The 10,788-nt window shown below is 41.1% G+C and overlaps 1 protein-coding gene across 2 annotated transcripts in view; it reads left to right on the top strand.

Moving 5' to 3' along the window:
* The first annotated feature begins 494 nt into the window (after positions 1 to 494).
* LOC128491178 (TBC1 domain family member 30-like) overlaps positions 495 to 10,788 on the top strand; it is a 36,623-nt gene continuing 26,329 nt past the window's right edge. The window contains exons 1-2 of one of the 2 annotated variants that reach the window (XM_053463400.1): positions 495 to 1,306; positions 9,439 to 9,603. In XM_053463400.1, the coding sequence (XP_053319375.1) occupies positions 850 to 1,306; positions 9,439 to 9,603 (622 nt within the window). In that variant the 5' untranslated portion in view covers positions 495 to 849. The remainder of the gene's footprint in view (positions 1,307 to 9,438; positions 9,604 to 10,788) is intronic. The other variant, XM_053463401.1, reaches the window with a different exon arrangement.

Here is a 10,788-nt window from a genome sequence, read left to right as displayed (position 1 = left end):
TTCTTATATAAATCCTGTAAAGGTATACTATAGTAAGGCTAATTTTATTATCAGAGTTTGTTTTGGATTGTGTTTGTTTTGTGTAGGATTATAACAACAAACTACCTGTTGTGTAACACAACCCAACTCCCTCTAGAATTGAAAACTCATCGCCTTGTTGTTTCTGTAAGTCAGATTGTTATGCTATATACTTCTTATGTCCTATCTATCCATTGTACAGTGCTATGGAATATGATGGTGCTATATAAAAGTGTAAATAATAATAGTATGTATGTGTTTTGTTGTAGATCTTTAAAGACAAAATGTAACAACATCAAGATGGATTTTGTGTTTAATTTAATGGAACTCTCCATACTACCGCGTGAAAGCTAGTAAGTACGTAATGCCTGTTCTCCTGGAGCCAGATTTTCAATATCCCTTCCTCTCCACCCTATCCTGATAAACGAACGGATAAGGCTGACACGCATGCCTGCGAGCTCCAGCAGGTGAAATGGCTGGAGACGTCACATGTCTTATTCACCTGTTAAACAAGTAACTGAGAAAGTGACCAGACAGGTTTGCACCACTTTGAGTCAGGAGGAGGAGAGTCTAAAACAAACTTACTGAGAAAGCACAGGCAGTGGAAGGTGTCTCCACCCCTTGTATCTCTAAGTAGTACAGTCCCGGAACTTTTACCAGTGTCAGAAACTTGGATCTTACGGTGGAGTCAAAAAAGTAAGAAGCAAGTCAGATATGGGTGGCGAGTATTCCCTACTCTGTTACTTCCAGTTTGTTTCACTCTGGAGGACATGTTGGTAACAACTGCAGGATTCTGGAATTGCTCCCTGGCTCTTATCTCACAAAGTAACCATGGAGGTTGATACGCCGGACTTATTTGAAGATTACGAGAGTGATGTGTTTATCAATGAGAGTGGCGCAGAATCTGGCTTTCCTGCAAACCTCAACTCATGGCCCCCCACTTTTCCAGCTGTCTGGACACCGCTAAAGCCTGAAGATCAGGAAGGTGAAGTGTTGCCAAATGAATGTTCAAGTGGCAGAGGCAGTGCAGACAGTGCCAACTCGGCTTTCTCACAAGAAGGCCGTAGTCGCACCTCATCTCTCGTGAATGGTTTACTTACAGAGCTCTATGACACATACCGGTCTGGATCTACCTCTGGACATCTTTACCATGATAGTGTGGACAGCTCAACAGAGGCATCTGGATCGGATGCCTTTCTAAGCAGAAGTAATCCTGAATCTGGCTTCCTTCAGGAGCTTTCGGAGAAGCAAAGTCGCAGGCATCAAATACAGTATCTGAAGCAGAAAGGTAAGCTTGGCACTGGATACGGGTAATTTTGATCTTTAATCTCATGTATTATTGGCCCCTAAGCGGTGGCTCTGGCTTCAAACTGCCAGTGGGTGGCAAGAATATTTTTTTTGTTTTAAAGAATGCATATTAAAGTTCTCACAGAGTACTCTTCAATGGGGCTGCCAGTGTCTGCCAACTGTACCCTTAAGCACCCAGGCACGTATAGATCGAGCAGATGTGTGGAAGATCCAGTATCTAAGCAGAATGCAGTAAGTAACCCATTTTCGACGATGCCTTTGTGGACGATCTGTTGGACCAGTCACACATCTGTTTGCCTGCCTCGGCGGCCGTTGAGGGGCATGTTAAGAAAGTTACCATGACTGGTACCTGGAATGCAGTATGTATTTGCTGCTCATTCTCTCTCTGCCTGTTTGTCACTTAAGTGAAATTCCAAAAGCACAGGGGAGTTCTCTAAACAGGAATCCATATGCAACGTGGAGAAATGTGAGCAACCAGTGGCAATGCTCCACTTCTAACATTTTGCTTCAGAATACTTATTTTGTGCATAACTTGGATTAGCTATTTAATACCGATTGGCATTACTGTGTACTGTTTAAATCCATGCAAATCAGAAGAGACCAGGGCCCTTCTTTAAGGTTACACAGAACAATAGCTATGGCCTTACAATTGGCGGGGCCCTGTACTCTCTCTTGTACAAATATATAATTGATACAAATAAAACCATTTAAGTTTTCTGAACACATAATTTACACAACAATTTATTAAAACATATGCCTTTGATTAGGCATAAGCTGCCACATTTATATTTTAACCTGGATGGACACTGAGTGGTGGTGTCAAATTCTCGATTATCCCCAACACGACTTTGTACGCCTACACTCTACATAAATTTCTTTTTGCTTATGTTTAAGTAACAAATTACCTGTTTTGTTTCTTCTGTTCTGTGTAAGAAATATGTCATCTTTCAGCTATGTCACATGTTGTAAATTGCTCTGCCCTCGGATAGCCGTGACTTTGCAGAGGAACTGTCAGGGTCTAAACAGTTCTTCGTGGTAGATGTACATTTGCGATCATAACACTAGGTTCATGGACCAGCTGGGTTCCAGTGGGCATTTTGAGAAGGAATCCAGAAAGAGCTGGCTTTTCCTTAGTATGTAGTGCAGGGATGTGGGAGCTCAGTGGCCTCCCATGACCTAACCGGAGTAGGACCTTGTATGGCTTAGGTATTTTATGGTTGCTTCTTGTGTGTGGCACACAAACGTGAAGAGTGCTGCTCTAAATTGTGTGTATATAATATATATACTTCCATATGGACCAGTGGTCGTAGTAGCTGGTGTGAGCATTAAGCACAGGTAGGCTGAGGGCTGTCCTGAGAAGAGCTCATACACTAGACAAGAAGGGTGAAGGCCTGGATTTAAGCAACAGCTTTAATGTATCACGATGATGGGTAGTCACATTGAAGGGGTTAGGGTATAAAATGTTGAGTTGGAGGTAGATTTGTGGCTCAAATGGGTATATAACTTCCCCATAGTAAACAGGTGATCCTAGACATCACAGTGCGTTAGGAAAGTTCACCCTCAATGAGCTTCTGCTACAAGAGCTTGGTTGACTGTATAATGCATTTTACATCTGTGAAATGTGTATAAAATCTTTGTTAGAAAGCCCACTAGCCCTCAAATGTTTTGCACAGTTATTTGGGACCACCCTTTCTGGATTCATGGTATATCAATCTGTGGTTGGTAGCACCCAATAGTAATATAAATGAACAATGTCTATAGGTAAAATGCTTCTGGATCAGGCAGAGGTGTATTTACCTTGGTCGCTGCCCTATGCCTGTCCCAGGGCAGTGCTCCAAGCTGCCCCCACTATGGCTGCCATTCTTACTATAATCTCAGATCCCAGCACTTTGTGACGTTAAGGATCTTGGCACAACACTCTATATTGTAAAGGGGCTCATTGGGGAGACCAGAGATTGATCTTACCTGTCTATTACACAGTGGTGCAACGAGGGTGATGTGCCCCATGTTTTGTTTTTTTCTCAACAGATGAATCAAATGCATCGGTCGGGCAGGCAGTGCTTTCTCACAATACTCTTCTGGTCCTATGAGTTTTAGGCTATGCAGTCACATCTTCAGTTCAGAAAGCACTACAGAGCATTGTCTAGAGTTCTGTGAATGGAACTTCAGCGTTGGTCTTTACTCCCTCGCGAAAGTGGGATAGAGGGAAACATGTTATATAGTGATGTTTGTTTATGCGCCAAATGGCTTGAGGCTCATTGATGCATGTTCAAATGCTTAATGGGGAAATCCTCTACTGTTTAGATTTAGCAAACCCCTTTATGCGCAGTGCATAGATTGTAAGCAATACTTTAATATTGTATTCTAACTATACATTGGTAATTATATTAAATCCTCAAATCCCTCTCACCCGTTGGTCCTGGCTTTGTACAATAAATGCCGATCTGTACTGTATATCCAAATCACTTTTTCCCTATCCTATACAGTATGAGGCACATGACCCTCTCTTAACAAGCGACCCTCAAAACCAAAAACTGATGGGGGGGGGTACAGTGTTCATCTAAAAGCAGGTTACATTAACAAAAATCTCGCTTTAGTTCTGAATTATTTGTTAATAATAATAATAATACTAGATGCCCAGATCATAAACACAAATTATACTAACTCTATCTCCAGTTATGTCATAGGCAATGTTTAATACTAGCTTTTGGTCGTGCGACATAAGGAGACTGGACTGATAGGGTCAAAGCATTGTTGCTAAAGCAACAGAAATATGATCTTTGGAAAAATCTGCATTTTTTTTTTTATGCTTAAAATACTGTGGTGCCCAGGCAATGTGTTGTCTATATGGAGCACTATATTTTAGCTCTGTATTATGGCGAGGGACAATTGGGCCTGTACCTGTAGAAGGGATGGAAAACGTTTGTCTAGTAAGCAGTTTATTCCTCCCCATTCAGAGGCCTCCATGTAGACAATTCAGTCACTGTTACAAACACACATTATAATATATGTAGTAAGTTTTCTCTAGCACCAAATGAAAAACAGCTTAAACATCCTCTTATGTACCAGTGTGTTTTGTCTCATTTTATACTATAAGTAGGCAATGTATGAGAAAACGAACAGCAGTCAGTCTTCGTTAAGCAGCCATGCGTTGCGTTATGGTTTCACGGTAATGTATGTACAGACTAAACTTCAAAAGAGTGTCAAACTCTAAAGCAAACATTAAATGTTAAGGAAGGGAAAAGTACTCTGGGCTACTGGTTTTCCAAGAAATTAGCAGACTTGTGCCCTTTGGCTACTGTGCATGTTGCAAGACCAGTTATCAACAGGTGGTGTGTCACTTAGACAAAACATTAATGGCCCTCTCCTGTATGTTAAGCACAATAACCTTAGAAGATCTGCTATTTTACTGTTTCTGCTGCAGGTTTAATCACATAAAACAGCGCATTTTTTACGTAGTGTATTCCAAAACTCTGTGCTGGTGCCTCCTTTCGTGTCCAGGCCTTCAACTAGTGATGTTACTAATGCAGTATTTGGTTATCCATGGTTTAATGCTGGCAGAATAGCTGGAAGCAGTGATGACCTTAAGGGGTTGCTGCGCTAGTCTGGACCCAGGGTAGTGCCTTGAGCCCAAGAAACATGAGGAGTCTCCTCGTCCACTGCCCATCTACTTATTAAGTGTGCCGGAATATGATGTCTAATTGCATTCTGCATTAGTTCATACGTGAAACAATAGTGTGGCACTATGCGCGGTTTGGTGTTGTACAACTGGGCCTGTTGCAAGGGAAAGCTTTGATCTCCCCAACTGGCCTAATGAGAGTTGCTGGTTACTAATGAAGCCGATCATCCCCTGGAGAAGTGGTGCAGCTAGGGACTACCCTACCCCGATCTGCCACCCTAGGCCAGAATACGCCACATTACCTTTTGAGAGTTGCACTATTGTCAGATTGTCTAGAGCCGATAACACAATACATTGTTGAAAATGTAGCATTGCAATACTGTCAGTAAAATGATCTTGTGCTATGAACATTATTGTCTGTCTGCTTCCGGATTGAAAAAGCAAACTTTGCCCTAAAATAAAGGTGTGGGAGAGGGGTGGCAGGTAAGGCATGGTTCCCTATTCTGTCAACATTACTCACTATGGATGTTGACTGAAGGGGTGGGGTGATGCATCAATTATAGCTTGAGCAATATAGGAATTGGATAACATCGGAGCCTGATGGTATAGGAAGCAGCTGTCAAGGTATGATTTCTTAGATTATTACTACCTTTGTACTGAAAGTACCTCAGTACCCCAAAATACTGAATTATATTTGCAGCATCCAAAGAGAATAATACAGACCAACTAGTCTTGCTAAAGATTGCATAGGGTTTTGCTCTTAATCCTCTCTGTAGCTCTAAAGCCTCCTCTGTAGTCACTGTGCTGTGGCCTGCTCCCTGTAGTTTGACAAATTTAGGAAGAGACCATGGGAAGGAAATTGTGCCCAATCTGTGGATATACCTTGCTCTGTAAACACTTTATTGTTTACTACTAGTTTACCAGAATCGGTGTCGCTTTATTTTTATAGGTTTGAATTTTAGAGCATGGTGTACGCAAATTATCTTTTTTTTTTTTTTTTTATACATAATATATATGACGTATTTTGAGGTCCCCAAAATTGTGCACATTCACCCAAAAGGACAGGTGATTCTCACACACTTTGTGGCTAAGCTCTTACTGCTAGACACTTTAATGTTGCAATAATAGCACTTACAATGGACCAGGGCAGAAATTTCCCAAACTGTCTTGTGGTGTCCTAGGACATTACCATGTTTAAAGTCCCCAAGCTCTTTACTACTGCCAAATTACATGTTTTATACACATATAGAGGAGCGCACAACCTAAAGAGCGTGAAACACTTAAAAACTCAGATTCCCTTGTTGTTTACTCTAATAATAATGACCAATAAATGCACAAAACACAGCGAGAAAATTACATGCTTGTCTATGGAGAGGGCTTGCTTATGTGCTTGATTTTATATACCTGTTAGCAATGTGGCTGAACCACCTATGCTTCATTATTTAGGAGGGGTGTCTTTTGGTCATATATATATTAGTGGGAGTGCTGGAGATAAGTGCATGGAGAAGGTAGGCTTTTCCTATAGGCAATGTTCTTATGAGCCACCTTATGTTTACCCCATCTAATTGTGTTTTTTATTTTGTGTTAGTCCTTCCATCTATTGTGTTCCAGTGCCTACTTTAAATTGTAACCATTGTTTAATAATCCCCTATTGTTTTGATATGCATAGAAGACTTGGTGTTGTCCCTAATCGACAGATTCACGAGAAGTTCTGTCGTCCTTTACTATGTCCTTTGACTCCCATCCTCTGCTGGATCGCTGATTTGGACCACAGTAGCTATCCCATCTTCACATAATCATATTGGTCTGGCTGCACGAAATAATCTTCAGGGCCAACCATTCATTATAATCTCTCCCATGGGGGTAGAGGGTTTCTTTTTTACCCCTCTAATTGTATATAGCATGGGACAATTTACAGGCCTATTATGCATTACATGTGCATAACCATTTGGTGGGTTATATGATTTTATTAAGATATTGCCCATAACAATTTCCTTTTAGGACCCCAGTGATCTCTTCCTCAGACATCTTCCATCTGAACAAGAGACCTCTGAGGTCGTAAAGCTTATGTGACCTTGCAATATTTTAATATGTTTGCCCTATAAAATATGTCAACTTCGACCAAAGGGTCCATCTTTTCTAGAACTAATACTGCAATGCATAACTTCTTCATAGAAACCGATACAAAATGTTTTCCTGTACTGTATTTGAGAAATGTTAAAATCATGGTAAGGAAGATGGATATCGAAGCCTAAATAATTGAGTTTAATTTCTCTTTCTGAGCGGCAATCAGCGTTCATTATACGATTCTGTTTTTCTAAATCTATCCGTTGTTCGGTGGAGAACACATTGTAAGTTAATTTGATTCACTGGTAGAACATCTACAGATGCCTGAAGGACATTTAAACAAAGCAAACAGGACTTGTTTTCTCTGCCGTGCAACAGGTACCACTCTAGAAGGTCACATTGTTGTTTTTTTCCTGATTTATTAAATATACTGTCATGATTAAGTACATTTCCTTGGAATATTTTTCCGGTAACCATGGCACCAAAGGGTGTGGGGAAGGTTAACGTGTTACAAGAAACCCTTGATTTATCTGTCTGATAAGTGTCTTGTGTACATAGACAAATTGTGTTTGCATTATGAGTTAGGGCGCAGCTGGCACCTGCAGAGGTTTCACGGTGGGGGGAAAAAGTCAATATATACATAGAGGTAATTTACAGGTCTCCTGCCATAATACAGCAGTATGGTACAGAGAGGCAGGATGATGCAGTGGTCTCATACGTTCTACATCACGAAAGGCTAACAAAAAATCTGTATCCATACCATGGATCTTGTGTATATAATTAGAAGACCCCTATTATTATTTTTTATAGCACCATCATAGTCCGCAGAATCGGTAAACAGAACATGACAAGTAGTATAACATAACAATCAGACTTACAGAAACAGGTGAGCTTACAATCTATTAAATGTACTACATATGGTCATACCTGGGAACTCTCTGAGATTGCCCCAGAGAACTCCAGGTGAAGCACTGCTTTTTCAGTGCTCTGAGGTCAACACGAGAATCATCTGGGTGGCAGGAGCGGGGTCTTGACCCTCGATGTCACGGGACCACCCACTGACGCCAGTAGGCAGTCCTGGCCGCGTCTTGCGAGGGAAGGCTCCAGCTAGCTGGAGCTCAGAAGTTCCCAGGTATACATATGGTTCTGTACACTTTCTCCAAATGCATTTCCCCCTCCACCTCTACCCCAGCTCTTAGGCTTGCAGGAGATATTCAGAGGTTATTCAGCCGCAGACCTTGCTCTGTCTGCCCTTTCTGCCATATGTACTAATCTAATGCCAATTAGGCTGATGTTATGAGTGTTTAACAATACTTCTACTGCCCCTTAAATTTAAGTGGAAGGGTTTCTATTACCTTTTACCCACCACAACTTATGTAATGATATTTCTTAGTTACCCCAAGCCTCATACTATTAAGCCAGTATCACAACCTCATGCTGACGAGTCCCATGAAGGACGAAACAGCTGTCCATGAGTGGTGATCTGGCTATTGTACCTCTTCCTGAGTTTTGTCTAAAGGCTGTCTTGTACAGCAGGCAATTACTTTCAAGGAATCCATGTATAAAGTGGATATAGAGGCAAAGGTGATAATTGTTAACCTTGTTTGCATGTGCCTACCCAGAATCCCTTGTGGTTGTGAAAGCACCATGAGATATCTGAGGGAAAAGCAAGCCTTCTGGCTTGTCTGGTGTGTGTAGATGAGTGTTTAACAATACTTCTACTGCCCCTTAAATTTAAGTGGAAGGGTTTCTATTAACTTTTACCCACCGCAACTTATGTAATGACGAGTTACTAAAACACTGTCCATCTTCTTGTTGTACAGCACATTTGATGTTTTGGCTAATCGCTCGAATATTTGGGGAAGTCTGGATTTCTACCCTGTTTTGCTTTAAAATACCCAATAAGAGTTAATCAAAACTATACTGAAAATGAGTTTTATTCATTTCTGTATGTTTCCAAGAGATTTGTTTGAGGTAGTAGTTTAAAGTGTTTATTCCTCCTGTGAGAATGCATTTAATTTCACTGGTAGGTAATTGTTTTTCTTAATTTTATGGGCTTTATGCCACATGCTAAGAAGTTTTAATTAAAAGATTGGTGGTATCCATTCTCCCCTTGAAGCCAGCAGGCTACGCGTTGCGGTGTTTACACAAGGAATGATTCATGGTTCCAAAGGTTGTCTTTTTGTCTCTGATCATACTGGGCAGTGGGGGAACTAATGGCGGTGTGCAAGATACAAGGTATCATGGCCTCACTTTTTTGTCATGGTTAAGGAGGAACTGGGGACTTGCAGTAAGGAAGGGGCTGCCCAGGTGTAAATCCCCTGCTGAAGAACATGGAAAATCATCCCCAGTCTGAAATGAATTCGCTAGATGAGGTATTGAAGAAAACGACGTGGTTTAATTACTTTTAACCTTTGTTATTTCAGATATTGGAGAACTAAAATCCATAAGAGGAGAGCTGGACCACCAAATTGGAGTTCAGTCTGCCAAACTCTTACGTCAGCTGAAGCAGAAGGACAGACTCCAAAACAAACTGCAGAAGAATTGCGATATTGTCACGGCGTGTTTGCAGGCAGTTTCACAGAAAAGGCGTAAGTATTACCTGTAATAAAAGATAAAATAAAGCACAGTCTATCTAGCCCAAGTTGCAGTGACATTTTGGTCATCTGCATAAGTTGAAATCTGTCCTGAATGCAGTAGTGAACAGCTATGATCCATAATGCATACTGAGTAAAACATCACCCACTTTTAAACCTAGCTGTCATGTGGACATTCATAAGCACTCAAAATATCTTCTCAATGAATACTAGATTATGCACTCAAATTCGTACAAATTTAAATTTTAACGAAAATTGTGAATTTAGTCAATTTTTATGAATGTCCGAAAACGAGGAGAGACCCCAATTTTCAGGTTTTTTTAAATTAAATTTTTGGTTGTCTTTTTAACTCACTAATACTTACTCATGCTCTGTCACGCTCTCCCTCAATGTCTCTCGACCGTCTCCGCTGACTGCTTCTGTGTCTGTCTCCTTTCCCGCAGCTCTGTTTCTTCTCTTGCCTCTTCCTGTTCTTCTTTCTTCGTCAGCTCTCCCTTTTGTCTTTTTTTTTTTTTTTTTTTTTTTCTTTTTTTCCCTTTCTTCATCCCCTTCTCCATGAACCAGGCCTCCTGGAGCACATCCGCAAAAGGGCGGAGCATCCGGACACACCCTCTCCCCAGATTGGAGGAATGCAGAGAAGCTGTAGTCATGGCTCCTCTCTTTTTCTTGGGCAGTACACCAACACACCAGAATAATGCAGACAGATTTAACGTGGAAAGAGAAGTGCAGACAGGCTTCTCTTTCACTATGAATCAGTCTTCGTTATTCTTGCCTCTCTGAGTACTTACACAAAAGAGTGAAGCCGCAGGCATGTCCGTAAGATCCACACTTTTGCGGAACTGTTCCGTAAGGCTTGGTTTACGGAGAAGCAGGTGACGAAAGAAGAGGCAGGAGGAGTGGTGAACAAAGAAGGGCCAAGAATAGAAGCTAAAGTGTAAGAAACGAGTCAGGGAGGCAGAAGTGGTCTGCATAGATGGTAGGGATGACATTGAGAGAACGTGAATAAGCATGTGAGACAGCTAGTGTGAGTCACAACGAATTTGGTTTCCAACGGTAAAAAGCCCTCTGAATTTCATCCAAACCAAAAAGGCAGGACACCTGTACATTTGAACGTCTATTAAATGCATACAGTATCCAAATGCATTAACTTTGCTGTTCTATATAGAGAAAATATTGCAC

Source organism: Spea bombifrons, chromosome 4 (assembly GCF_027358695.1).
Source record: "Spea bombifrons isolate aSpeBom1 chromosome 4, aSpeBom1.2.pri, whole genome shotgun sequence".
NCBI lineage: Eukaryota > Metazoa > Chordata > Amphibia > Anura > Pelobatidae > Spea > Spea bombifrons.
Note: the sequence above shows the minus strand (reverse complement) of the source record. Positions and strands in the feature narration are given on the sequence as shown.